This window comes from Mauremys mutica, chromosome 12, assembly GCF_020497125.1.
Source record: "Mauremys mutica isolate MM-2020 ecotype Southern chromosome 12, ASM2049712v1, whole genome shotgun sequence".
Classification (NCBI taxonomy): Eukaryota; Metazoa; Chordata; order Testudines; family Geoemydidae; genus Mauremys; species Mauremys mutica.
The window spans coordinates 30719741-30734062 of record NC_059083.1 but is presented as its reverse complement, the minus strand read 5'-3'; the positions used below and the strand labels follow the sequence as shown (position 1 = coordinate 30734062).

At 53.5% G+C, this 14322-nt stretch overlaps 1 protein-coding gene across 4 annotated transcripts in view; it reads left to right on the top strand.

Annotated features, from left to right (window-relative positions):
* Positions 1–13739, top strand: part of LOC123345304 (butyrophilin subfamily 1 member A1-like) — a 41826-nt gene extending 28087 nt beyond the window's left edge. For 2 of the 4 annotated variants that reach the window (XM_044982078.1, XM_044982079.1), the window contains one exon: positions 861–1574. In XM_044982078.1, coding sequence (XP_044838013.1) covers positions 861–1378 — 518 coding nt within the window. In that variant the 3' untranslated portion in view covers positions 1379–1574. Of the gene's footprint in view, positions 1–860; positions 1575–12565; positions 12663–13166 lie in introns of those variants that run through there. The other 2 variants (XM_044982080.1, XM_044982077.1) reach the window with 2 other exon arrangements.
* The last annotated feature ends 583 nt before the right edge of the window (positions 13740–14322 follow it).

The window sequence follows — 14322 nt, the reverse complement described above, 5'->3', positions numbered from 1 at the left end:
CCGACCTCGGCTGGGCGGCGTGGCTCCGGCCGGGGTCCGGCCATGAGGTTCCTGCCTGGCTCCCGGGTCCGGCCCTGACCTCGGCCGGAAGGCGCAGGTCCTGCCCGGCTCCCGGGTCCGGTCGCGACCTCGGCCGGGCGGCGCAGCTCCTGCCCAGCTCCTGGCCCCAGTCCCGGCTGAGCGCCCTTCACTCCGGCTGAGCGGCTCTGGTCCCAGCCCCGGCCCGGCCCCACCTCCAGGCAGCGTGGTAAGGAGGCAGGGAGTAGGGAGGGGATGGTGTTTGGGGGGTGGATTAGTGTCGGGGCGGTCAGAGGGTAGGGAACGGAGATTGAAAGGGGGCAAAGGTCCTGGGGGCGGCAGTCAGGAAGGAGCAGGGGTTGGATGGGGTGGTGGGAGGCAGTCAGGGGTAGGGGTTCCAGGGGCTGTCAGGGGACAGAGAGAAGGGGTGGTTGGGTGGGGCAGGGGTCCCGGGGTGCCATCAGGAATGAGAGAAGGGGTTGGATGGGCTGGCAGGTGGCAATCAGGGGACAGGGAAGGGGGTGGATGGGGCAGGGGTCCTGGGGAGGGGGCTGTCAAGGAACGTGGGGGGTTGGATGGGGCAGGAGTCCGGGGGGGGGCATGACCCCCTTGTGGGGTGAGGCAGAGGGAACCAGTTAATATTTTGGCAGCTCATCACTGGGTGTGACTCTCCCCTGCACTGTGCTGACATCTCACAGCTGGTCCCCATTCAGAGCTGACGGGTAAATCCTGCAGGAAGGAGATTGAGTCACTCCCCAGCTGGGGCAGATTCTGTCACTGACACTTCAAACCCTCCCCCAGGGCTGAGCTCTGCCCCTAACACTCTGATTCTCTCTCCCCAGCGAATGTGACTCTGGATCCAGACACGGCTCATCCCCACCTCGTCCTGTCTGAGGATTGGAAAAGTGTGAGATGGGGTGACACACGGCAGGATCTGCCCGACACCCCTGAGAGATTTGACACTGAGCCCTGTGTGCTGGGCTGTGAGGGATTCACCTCGGGGAGACATTGCTGGGAGGTGGAGCTGGAAATGGGATCTGGGCAATGCTGGGCTGTGGGGGTGGCCAGAGAGTCTGGGGGGAGGAAGGGAGGGATCAGCCTCAGCCCTGAGGGGGGGATCTGGGCTGTGGAGTGGGACTGGGATCATTTCCAGGCTCTCACCTCCCCTGAGACCCCCCTGCCCCTGAGCCGGGTCCCCAGCAGGATCCAGGTTTGTCTGGACTGTGACCGGGGGCAGGTGACATTTATCGATGCTGGTGACGAGGCCCCGATCTTCACTTTCCCGCCGGGCTCCGTCCCTGGGGAGAGAATCCGACCCTGGCTCTGGGTGTGGAAATCCCAGCTCAGCCTGTGTCCCTGAGACAGGCAGCAGAGGCAGAAACCGAAAATCAACCTCTCTAGCCTCATGGACCCAAGTCTCTATGACCTTGGAGGACTCCCGTCTACCCAGCCCCTGGCTCCTCATCTCTATGGCTGTTGGAAGCACCTCCCGCTCCCTCTCTGCAGCCTCAGGGATGGGGAGAGGAGGGGGAAGAACCCCTGGGGCTACAGGAGGGGCCCTGAGGGGCAGAGGTTGGGGCTGGGCTGGGGGTGGCACTAACAGCTGGGCAGGGGACAGGCGGAGGTGGGGGTGGCAGGGACCCAGCATTGATCAATCAGGGCTTGGGGGGCTGGGGAGAAGCAGCAGCAGCCTGGAGCGTTTTGTACAGATCTGTGTCCTTAGATCTCACTGGGGGCTCCCAGCCGAGGATCAGCACGAGGGGAAGGGATAAGATCAGGGAAAGAAGAGAGCAGCCAAGGGGGATGATCTGTGACAGGGAGGAGAGACACAGGGAAATAAAGACGGATGGAAAGTGAGGCTAGAACAATGATGAATAGAAAAGGACGGTATGGAAGGAAAGGGAACGTGAGCAGGATGGGGAAATTTATTACATGTTACTGAAAGTTAGACTGTAACTCATTAATTCCCTATATTTCTGGCCATTGGTGCTATCTTAGTGCCATAAAGAAAACTGTTCTCAGTAGCTGGGGATCTTCTTGCCGTGCTGTAGTTATTGAAGCTCCTTCTGAGCTCCTTTTACTTTGCACCCTGGGCTGGCTCCAGGCACCAGCAAAGGAAGCAGGTGCCTGGGGCGGCCAATAGAAAGGGGCGTCAGTGCGTCAGTTGTCGGGGCGGCACGTCCAGATTGGCGGCAGCAGCACTTCAGCAGTGGCTCAATCTGCCCGCTTCAGTGTTTGGCGGCAATTCAGTAGCGGGTCCTTCATTCACTGTCTGCCTCTTTGGTGGCAGCTCAATCGGGTTCTTCCTTTTATCTTTTTCTTTTTTTCACCACTTGGGGTGGCAAAAAAGCTGGAGCCGGCACTGATTGCACCTGTAGGAAGAGAGTTTGGGTTTTACTGTGATGTGCCACTAACCAGCCTGTGCTTGCATCTGTCCTGTGCATACCCATGTCAATCAGGAATTGCTCAGCTGTTCTCTGCGGAGCGGTGAACGGTTGCACAGGGGGCAATCCGTGAAGGGACTCGGGTGTTGCAATGCTGAGCATCACAGTGAGTAACTTTTAGGCAGTGAGAAAATCACAGGAACAGCGACATTGTGACCCTCGGAGGTGAGTCAGGGGTCTAAACTCCCTAGACAATGCCAATCTGTGGGTAACACAGGCACCTCAGTAGGAGGGGAGCCATGTAAGCTGGCCAATGGGAAATGCCGACAAGGGGGGAAGGGATGTTCTAAGTCACACCCCTCTCATGGATAAGTGCCTAAATCTGGGCTGCAGAGGGGTGTGTGTCTTTGCTTAGCAACCCACAAACAGGAACCCACCGTCTGACGTCCGGGGCCTCCAGTCGTGGCAGCTGCAAGTGCCTGGTAGTGGTGGCAGCAGCTGGGAGCCCCAGGCCCTTTGACATCGCCCCAGCAGGCTGCACGGCTCCTAGGCGCACATGCTGGATGGGTGCAGTGGCATATTAGGGGAAGGAAAAGCCCCCGACCCTGGCAGGAGCTGCACTGAGCAGGGGTGAGGAGAAGCAGCCCTGGACACTGGCTGCTGGGTGGGGGCAGGGGAAGTCCCGGACCATGACAAAGGCCATTCAGGGTGGGTGGGAGAAGCCCTGGACCACAGCAGGAGCCACACTGGGGGGGTGGGGGGGAGCAGCCCATGACCCCGGCAGAAGATGGGCTGATGCCCCACCCCCATGGAGCTGGCCTGAGCCCCTCCATCTCCTGTGCCCCCCTGCATGGAGCCCAAACTACTCACCTTGGTATCTCCATTTCCCCCATCATCACACAGCCATGAAGGGATTCAGCCTAGGAGGCAGGATCTCCATGTGGCAGGTGGGATCTAGGGCATCCAGAGGTGAAGTGACTTTCCAAATACTAAGCAGGGAGTCAGTGGCAGAGCAGAGAACCAAACCGAGGACACCTGAGCCCCAGGCCTGTGCTTGAACCACTAGGCCACCCTTCGTACCTGAGGAGGGGCAACCTCCTCTGCGGGCACTAGACAGAGCTCCCAGGGGGTGGGGAGCAGAGAAAGATGAGGCACAGAGTGAACACAGTGTCTTTACACAGGGGTGTCAGTGAAGGCAGCTTGTAGCTGAGTGTAATGATTTTAATACACTGTAATTCATAGTAATGTAATGCTGTAGTTCATTGCTATTTTAATAATGATTGCTATGATACCAGTGATAGACACATTCAATAACTAGAATATGAAGGAAGTGTGTGTACAAATATGCTGGAAATTGCCATTTTGGACAGGAAGACTGAGCCAAACACACACACCTCACCCTTAAAGCAGGAGGGACAGAAAGGAGTTGGCAGGAGGCACTTGGCGGAGGGGACCTAGGGGGCAGAGCGGGGGAGGAAGAGGTGGAGTTGGGGCTTGGCCTTCTGGAAGGGGGCAGAGCCGAGAGGGGGCACCCACCGGCAAAACCAAAATTCAGCACCTATGGCAGATGGGATGATATCGGTGGTGGCAGCAAAGGCAGCCGAGTGGGCATGTGGAAGCCCTGGCCATGCCAGAAGAGCACACCCAGCAGCTCGCTGGGCACCAGCCTGCACAGGTGCAGCACCACCCAAATGTCAGATGGGTCCATGTGGGCGCGGCTTGTACATGCGGGCACCAGTGGGGGCCCATTGAGTGTTCCGCCCTGGGTCCAGAATTACTGTTGTTGGGCCTGGGGGGACTGTGCTCATGTCCTCATTGGGGCCCACAGCCCAGCTCTGTGTGTTCCCATAGCTTGTCCTCTGTGTCCGTTCCCCTTTCTGTTCACTGTGCTGTTTTAGATCAACAATGACACTCGTTTAGGGGGCTTCCCTTGGGTAACTGAGAGATTTACGCTCTGAATTCTCACTGGCACGGTGCTTTAAAAATCTTAAGCAGCCCAGCCCCCCACAATCATGAGGTTTAATAACAACAATATAGTAACTTAGTATTATTTTATTTACCTTTTGATTTCTTAGAGCTTTACACTGCACTGCGGTGAAATTTTTAAGTGTTTCTCTGCAACAAAGAGAACTAGATACTTCCTTTGTTTAGAAAACAAAAGCCAAGAGTCTCACCTCCTCACATGCTTCCAGGAGCTGGAGCTTCATCAAACACACCAAATATCACAAGACTCATGATAAAATAATGAAAGTTGGTGATGCTGCAGCCCCTTTCCACTGGGACAAGCAGGGTTAGTGTAAACGAGAATCAGGTCTTGAAAACACTGATTCCAGTTTAACCAAGCTTTTAGCCTGAGAGTTTATTATCACCAGGCTTGGAAGAATTTATGAAGAAATTATTTCTTCATAAATGTTGGCAAACGTTGCTTTTGCTGTCTACACACAAACCAATGAAAAAATATTTCAATTGATAATAAATGAAAATTACAGATACCCAAAGTAAGAACAAGGCTGCTTGAGAACTTATTCGAGTTTGACTGAAGGCCAGTGGACTCTGCATCTTTTGACAGGTGATGTGACCATCTGTGTTTTCATGGTTATAAAGCTTCAACTTTTTGAATCTCGGTTTCTGCTGACATTAAATCATTGTGGTCTGACTTGCTATTGATGTATTCCCCCTCCCCCAATTTCCCACAAGTGTAAAAACTAAAATTGAGAACAATTGGAAGGAAATGCTATACCCAGTGTTTTGTGGAATTGTGAAAATTTACCTTAACGAGCATTGAAAAAATGCTTAAAATTAGCTGCAATGCTATCTGTTAATTTTACATATATATAAAATGAATTCTGCCAAGCCTGACTATTCTTCCTTAGGGTACGTCTACACTACAAGACTATTTCGAATCTACTTAACTCGAATTTGTGGAATCGACCTTATGAAGTCGAATTTGTGTATCCACACTAAATACACTAATTCGACTGTCTGAGTCCACAGTAACGGGGCCAGCGTCGACTTTGGAAGCGGTGCACTGTGGGAAGCTATCCCACAGTTCCCGCAGTCCCCGCTGCCCATTGGATGCTGGGTAGAGCCCCCAATGCCTGCTGGGGGAAAAAATGTGTCGAGGGTGGTTTTGGGTAACTGTCATCATTCAACCGTCACTCCCGCCCTCTCTCCTTGAAAGCGCTGGCGGGAAATCTGTTCGCGCCCTTCTCTGGTCGGTTACAGCTCGGACGCCACAGCACTGCGAGCATGGAGCCCGCTGCGATCATCGCTGCACTTACGGCCGTTGTCAACTCCTCGCACCTTATCGTCCACCTCTTCCACAGTCAGCTGCTGAGAAATCGGGCGAGGAGGCTCCGTCAGCGCGGTGAGGACAGGAAGTCACAGAGTGGCGCAGACCTCTCACAAAGCAGGGTACGCCGCGCAGTGGAGATCATGGTGGCAATGGGTCAAGTTCATGGTGTGGAACAGCGATTCTGGGCCCGGGAAACAAGCACGGACTGGTGGGACCGCATAGTGCTGCAGGTCTGGGATGAATCACAGTGGCTGCGAAACTTCAGGATGCGTAAGGGCACTTTCCTTGAACTCTGTGACTTGCTGTCCCCTGCCCTGAAGCGCCAGGACACCCTGATGCGAGCAGCCCTGACTGTGCAGAAGCCCTCTGGAAACTTGCAACGCCAGACAGCTACCGGTCAGTAGCGAACCACTTTGGCGTGGGCAAATCTACCGTAGGGCTTGCTGTGATTCAAGTAGCCCACACAATCGTTGAGCAACTGCTCTCAAAGATAGTGACTCTAGGAAATGTCCAGGTCGTCAGAGATGGCTTCGCCACGATGGGATTCCCAAACTGCGGTGGGGCTATAGATGGGACTCACATCCCTATCCTGGGACCAGCCCACCAGGCCAGCCATTACATTAACCGAAAGGGCTACTTTTCTATGGTGCTGCAAGCACTGGTGGACCATAGGGGACGTTTTACCAACATCTACGTCGGGTGGCCGGGCAAGGTTCATGACGCGCGTGTGTTCAGGAACTCTGGTCTGTTTAAACGCCTCCAGGCAGGTATTTTCTTCCCGGACCACAAAATAACGGTTGGGGATGTGCAGATGCCTACAGTGATCCTCGGGGACCCACCCTACCCGCTAATGCCCTGGCTCATGAAGCCCTATACAGGCGCCTTGGACATTGAGAAGGAACTATTCAACTACTGGCTGAGCAAGTGCAGAATGGTGGTGGAGTGTGCTTTCGGACGTCTCAAGGGGAGATGGCGGAGCTTACTGACTCGCTCAGACCTCAGCGAAAAAAATATCCCCGTTGTTATTGCTGCTTGCTGTGTGCTCCACAATCTCTGTGAGAGCAAGGGGGAGACCTTTATGGCGGGATGGGAGGTTGAGGCAAATCGCCTGGCTGCTGATTACGCTCAGCCAGACAGCCGTGCCGATAGAAGATCCCAGCGGGAAGCGCTGTGCATCCGGGAGGCTTTGAAAGCTAGGTTCCTTGGAGAGCAGGGTAACCTATGACTGTCCACTTGATTTACAGAGAAGCTGAACCTGAGCCTGTTTCAGTGACTGTTGACTTGGATCTGCGGTTACATACCCCGTTCTCCAGGTTTCCCCCCTTCCAATACACGTTTTAAAATAAATTTAATGGAACACTGATTATTAACAAAGTTTTCTTTAATTATGAATTCCTGTTCTAGGGTTGAAACATGGATGCAGACTGTGGTGGGTACGGTGTGCACTGATGTACAGACCGCTTCTACACTAGAGGAATGACAGGCTCCTGCTCCTACAGCGGTCTCTGGGGGGAGGACGGGTGCAGGAAGGGGTGGGTTTGCAGGAAGGGGTGAGGGGTGCCGTCTTTGGGACGGAGTTTGGATGCAGGCTCTGGGCTGGGGGTTGGGGCATAGGAAGGGGTGAGGGGTGTGTGGGAAGGGTGAGTATGTGTCCGTGGATGAGGGCTCTTGCTGGGGCTGAGGGCATCGGAGAGGCTCGTGGCTAGGGTGGAAGGGCATGGTAAGGGCAGCCTGCCTTGCCATTTGTGGATGGCAGGCGCTAGGACCCTGGGGCAGCATACACCTCACAGACTGACCCGGGACAGCATACACCTCCCAGACTGACCCTGGTGCCTAGTGACTGCAGTCTGTGTGTGTCCTGCTGTTGATCCTGCCCCCAAGTCTGTACCCTGGTAATGGAGGCTGTCCTATGCAATTAAAAAACCCCTCCCCCCCTTCACACAAAGTCTTCTGACAAGAAAAACGTGACGGGAACAGTGAATAACAACAAACTACTTTTAATACTCAACTACACAGTGGGGGGGATGAAACTTGGATTTTGGACTGGGTGATCCAGGAAGGGAAGCACTTCTCAAAATTTATGGCATGAGAGCTGTGTGGTACATGAGCGCTCTGCTGAGGTGCAGTGACAGTTTTCACGGCCCCTAGCGCCCCTCCTTCTTGTTATTTTGGGTGAGGGGGGGACAGGACTTTGTGGCGGGGGATGGCGGTTGCAGATACAGTGCAGGGGGGCTCTCTCCTCCTGCCTACGGTCCTGCAGAACATCTACAAGGCGCCGGAGCGTGTCCGTTTGCTCCCTCATTAGCCCAAGCAGCGTTTGAGTCGCCTGCTGGTCTTCCTGCCGCCACCTGTCCTCCCGTTCGCTGTGTGAGCGCTGGTGCTGACATAGGGTCTCCCTTCACTGTCTCTGCTCGGCCGCCTCGGCTCTGGAGCAGGCCATCAGTTCCGAGAACATGTCGTCCCTAGTCTTTTTCTTTCCCCGCCTAATCTGCGCCAGCCTCGGTGAGGGGGATGCCGGGGCAGTTCGTGAAAGAGCCGCAGCTGTGTGATGGGAAAAAGGAAGTGATTTCCTTGAAGAGATACATGTTTGCGAACACTGAACACAGTCTACTCAGTTTCTGTGAACAAGACCATACAGGGCACCTAGTCTCACGAGCTCTCAGGACAAGTTCAAGATTTCGGAATACGCTTTCATTGGCTGCGGTCTTGCACAGGAGATCGGACAAGCGGGGCGGTACAGCTGAATCCGTGTAGCAGCCAGGCCTGGTAAGCACTACACTATAGGCTGCTTAACAGTTAATGGATAGCTGTGCCCTCCTGCTGAAGGCAATCTGGAAAGCATAAAGTCTGACCCTGTTCCAGCCCCTTGCGGCTGTGCCCGGGAAAGATCACTGTATGCTTTTCCTCTGCGGCCTCCAACACGTGGCTGTTAAACGAAGGTCATTGCTATGCAAAGTAAAAGTCAAGCATTCACAATAGTAACAGTACACTAATTGCCCTAATTAGATGCAGCATTCGCCGAACGAGATTACCCTGAGGCGGGTCACTCGGAGAGAGAGAGAGAGGATGCTGCTAGAATCCCTGCACAGACCAGGACCGTATGCTGCCATGCTGGTGGAGGCAATGATTCCGCTGTACGTTAGGATGGCCTGGCGTGGAAGAGTGTGCTTCCACGGAGCACCAAATAAGGCACCTCTCCCCAGGAACCTCCTGCGGAGGCTTTTCGAGCTCCTCTACGAGAGCTTCGTGGAAGTGTCCCAAGAGGATTTCTGTTCCATCCCTATATGTGTGGACCTTCTTTTTATATAGTTTTATATGGAAAAGTTTTTATATAGTTTTTATTCATGTTTTTTAAAAAATAAATGTTTCCATGTTTATAGCACTTACCGACTGATCCTTCCCCTGATTCTGAGTCCGGGTTAACGGCCGGGGAGGGTTGGTAGGGGATCTCTGTGAGGGTGATGAAGAGATCCTGGCTGTCGGGGAAAGCGGTATTGTAAGCGCTGTCGCCTGCGTCGTCCTCCACAAACCCTTCCTCATCTTCCCCATCGGCGAACATCGCCGAGGAACTGCCCCTCAACACTATCCCATCCTCAGAGTCCACGGTCACTGGTGGGGCAGTGGTGGCAGACCCACCGAGAATGGCATGCAGTGCCTCGTAGAAGCGGCATGTCTGGGGCTGGGCTCCGGAGCGTCCGTTTGCCGCTCTGACTTTTTGGTAGCCTTGTCTCAGGTCCTTGATTTTCACGCGGCACTGCGTTGTATCCCGGCTGTATCCTCTGAGTGCCATGGCTTTGGAGACCTTCTCGTAGGTCTTTGCATTCCGTTTGTTGGAGCGCAGCTCCGAAAGCACAGACTCCTCGCCCCACACAGCGATCAGATCCAGGACTTCCCGGTCTGTCCATGCTGGGGACCTCTTTCTATTCTGGGATTGCATGGACTCCTCTGCTGGAGAGCTCTGCATCGTTGAAGGTGCTGCTGAGCTCGCCCCGATGTCCAACCAGGACATCAGATTCAAAGTGCCCAGACAGGAAAAGGAATTCAAATTTTCCCGGGTCGTTTCCTGTGTGGCTGGTCAGAGAATCCAAGCTTGGACTGCTGTCTAGAGCGTCAACAGAGTGCTGCACTGTGGGATAGCTCCCGGAGCTACTAAGTTCGATTTGCATCCACACATAGCCATGTCGAATTTAGCGCTACTCCCCTCGTCGGGGTGGAGTACCGAATTCGAACTAAAGAGCCCTCTAGGTCGAATTAAACGGCTTCTTGGTGTGGACGGTTGAGCGGTTAATTCGAATTAACGCTGCTAAATTCGATTTAAAGTCCTAGTGTAGACCAGGCCTTAGACACACACACTCTGCTCGCTCAAGGGTACTGCAATAGGCGGATGCTCCCCAGCCACAGGGCCCTGGGGCACATGTCACACAAACGCCTGCAGGCTGCAATGTTCCCGGGAGCTCCTCCCCGCTCAGCAGCAGCCGAGTCAGTCCCAGGAAGGGAAACACCCGGCGGCTGCTGCAGGAGCTGCCAAGGCAGAGCCTGGCCGGCCTCACGCGGCTTCTCTCGTGCAGCGAATGTTGCCTGTTCTGGGGCTGCCCCTGGGGGCGGGGCTTCTGCCATTTCTGTTGGTTTGTTTTTAATTTCCCTCCCGAGAGCGTGATTGGCTCCCGGTTACCCAATCGGCTTTAAAAAAGCTTTAAAGGGGTGTTACTGCGCCTGCGCGATTTTTGGTCTCGCTTTCGCGATCCCCCAGCTGCTGCTGGCTCCGTTCCTCGCTTCTCCTGCAGCGCCACATGGCTGCTGCGGGCGCCTGGCTCGGGTGCAGGGACCTTGATGTGCTGGCGGGGGGGCTGCCGAGTGCACCCCGCCCCCCTTCTGCACCCACCACCAGCCCTTGGCTGCCCCTGGCTCGCTGCAGGGGGGTTGTGGGTTGCGGGGGTGGGAGGAGAAATAGCTGTAGCTGCAGCGGGGCAGCATTGATTTACCTGCTCCTACCCGGTTCCCCTGGCAGTTGCAGTGCACGGGGGGGGGGGGGGACACACAGAGGCTGTCAGGGGGAAGGGCAGGCAGAGGCTACAGCAGGATTTGGGGGAGTTGACCGGGGATTGGCCTGGCTGGGGCAGGGCAGTGGCTCAACTAGGTTGTTGTGGGGAGGGGAGTGGCACCCACTGTCCTGTGCTAATTATTGGTCAGTCTTTGGGCATCTGGGGTGCTCCAGCTGTGGGAGGGGTCTGTAATGGCTGTGTGTGTGTTAGGTCAGTTCAGAGTGGGAATGATTTATAAATATGGAAGCAGGAAATCTGCCTGCCCCCCCACTCCCCCGCTACAGAGAATATTGTTCCCCTAGGAGGAGAGTTTGGTGTTTACTGGGATGTGTCACTTTCCAGCCTGTGCAGCTCCTGGCCACAGGTATCTGGTTAAAGCAACCAGCTGCTCTCTCTATCCTGGCCACAGGGAATGATGGAATACCGAAACAGGAGACAGCCTCTCCCAGCTGAGGAAGAGCCATTAATAGAAACCTTTCCACCCCAAAGCAAAGGGAGCAGGAGGTGGCAGCCCTGGAGGGAGAGTCTCTCCCTAAATACAGTCATAGTCATAGTCATGGTCATAGTTAAGGTGTTTGGATGTTGGGCCTTGAGAAGGTTTCTATTTAGTGGTGTGTGCGTGTGAATCTCACATCTGGTTAGGTACCACCGGACTGTGGTAAGGGGAATCCAAGCATCTGAGCCCCAGGATGCCCAGAGAAGTCAAGACTGGCACCAGAACAGAGCCCATCCACTGCTCCAATCTTGGGGTCCCAGGGCACATTCTTTGGGACTCTCCCCCATCTGAGGTGTGAAACCCGCTGCCTAACCTCCTGGTGCAGAGCTGACCTTCCAGACTCCCACATGCTTAAACACACCATCTCCCAGAACTCCACGCCAAAGTGAGAGCCTGTTGGTTTTCAGCTGAACTCTCTCTGGAGGCACGCAGTAGTTGTGAAGCATTTCACACAGAGAGAGAGAGACTCTTTGCACAAGTCTAACACACCATTGCTCTTTCACTTAACCAGATAAAGCACAAGAGAGTTCAGATCATGTAGCACAAAATGATGAACTTAACTGCAGTGCCCCTCACTAGCCAGGGCCAGCTTTAGGCCGATTTGCCCAATTTCCCGTATCGGGCCCTGTGCCTTAGGTACCTTTTTAATTATTTTTTTAACTCACCCGGTGGCGGTCCGCTCCAGTGGTCTTTGGCAGCATTTTGGCGGCGGGGAGGTCCTTCGGTGCCACAGAAGACCCAGAGCGGGACCCCCCCCCCCCCCGCCAAAGTGCTGCCAAAGCCCCGGACCGCCGCCGGGTATTCGAATTGAGCCCCGCAGTTAATAAAGCCGGCCCTGTCACTAGCTCACCCTTCCCTTAGGAGTCCTGGGGGCCATCTGAGCCTAGGAAAGCAGGCAGAGCCCCCAGCCTCATGAACCTGCTGCATGCTGGGGGACTTTGCTCTCTCCTTCTGAGTTGGAGACAAAGAGTGAGATCCAGGAAGGGACTCAGGTATTATAATGCTGAAAGTCGCCGTGTCTAAATTGCAGCTGCCTAGAAAATCACTGGAATGACACTGTGAGCCTCAAAGCCTGAGCGTTGGAGAGATGTAAGTGCCTTAGAATGGGTGACACAGAAGCCAGCATGCTGGGCAGGGAGCTGCCTAAACCAGTCAGTGGGAGATGCTGAGCAGAGGGGAATTGAACAGGGAGTCCAGGGCCCTCACTCAGCTTTGTGGATTGCAGGTCTGTTCCTGTGACTCTCTAGAGCCCCCGTCTCTTGATAAATTTTGTTTGTGAGGTAAATGCCCCAAAATACAGAAAATTCAGAAGCCATTTCTATCTTCTTAGGATCAAATTTGGAGCTGTTTGAGGAGTTTGAAGAAAGAGGGAGATGAGAAATTGGTGTTTAACTACGGTGGGGAGAAGGAAAACCCAGGAACTGCTGGTAGGTGCCATTGTTACTCACCAATAAACCTGCACAGGGATGTTATCAATGTTCAGATCTCTGTGAGTAACAGGAGAGTAACAGCAAGTAACATGCTCCTTGTGAAAGGCTATTTATTGTTGCCTCTGTGCAAAGCAATTTCTGTTCTGGCTTAATGGAAACTAAACAGGAGAAAGGAGAATGGAGGAAATTATATTTACCTACTGAATAATCCAAATAGTTTTCTTTAAAACATGAACAATTTGAACAATCTCTATTAGAAATCTCAATTTCTCTGCAGCTAAAGCCCTCCATAATTACAGCATGTTGACATTTTTCACGCAGAAATGTCTCTCACCTGAAAGTGTGGCTTCAGCAAAATCAGAGTTTCCCTGGAAATGTTGCTTTCAATGACAGTATGCTAGATTCTGATCAGGAGAATCAATGTGTAATTGCAAACAGTTAAATTATTTCAATTTCCATCTAAAATGTCCGTCCACATTTTCTGTTTCTACATTTCTGCAGGGAAACATTACAGGATATTTCATTCCGGGAAACATCTTAACCCCTGGAGCTCAGCATCAGCTCATTTATGTTAAGGGTGAAAGATCAAGCTACAACACATAATGTGAAAATTTATTTCATGATGAAATAGAAAGATCTCCAAAAATGTCATGTCCAAGAATAATCTAGAGATCATGCAGCCACGAAACCACTTCAAGCCAGGGGGTGCTGCATCCCCAGTACCCTCATTCCAGCACTTAAAACTTATTTTTACAGGCTCTGTGTCTGACTGAAAATAGTTCTTAGACCAAGAGTCCTGGGCAGTGTTTGAAACCCAAACATTGGAGCATCAGGACATTGAAAGTGAAATGAATTAAAACGGTAGAACTGAATATTTTTTTTCAGTGCCTGCACTTAGGTAAATGGAGAGAGTAAAGCACAGCCAGCCTGCAAGAGCCGTGCTGCAGAACAGAAAACCTGGAATCGTTCCCTGCTAGGAAGAAACAAGCATGAGCTGCCACCGCTACAGATATTGCTTAAATTACACTAAAACTTTCCAATTTTTTCCAACTCTCTAATTCTGTAGTGAAATGGCCACACTGGGCACTGCCATTATTCTACCATTTAGCCCCCCTTGTGTGTGGGAGTCTTTCCTTTGCCAACAATGGGCTTTGGGTCAGGTCCATTGGCTGTTACACAGAAACACCAATTCCCCTGGGAATGTCTGGATGTTACCAAATCTCCCCACAGTGGGGCTACGCCAGGGGTGAAAGTAACTTAAAGGACTTGCCGGTACTCCAGAATCCTGAGGAGGGGCGTGGCCTCCACCAGAAGAGGCGGAGCCTTTAAATCCCCAAGCCCTTTAAATCAGGATTTAAAGGGCCCGGGCTAGGGTTGTGGTAGCAGCAGCTGGAAGCCCCAAGCCCTTTAAATCACCCCCTGAGCTCCCAGCTGCAGAGGTGGCTGGGAGCCCTGGGGTTCAGGGGCAATTTAAATGGGGCAATTTAAAGGGCCCAGGGCTCTAGCTGCTGCTATCGCAGCAGAGCCCTGGCCCTTTAAATTGCCGACGGAGCCCCAGGGCACTAGCAGCAGGTCCCGGGGCTCCGGCTGCCGCTACCTTCCAGGGCCCTTTAAATCATCTCCGGAGCCCTGCTGCCGGAGCCCTGGGCTCCAGTGG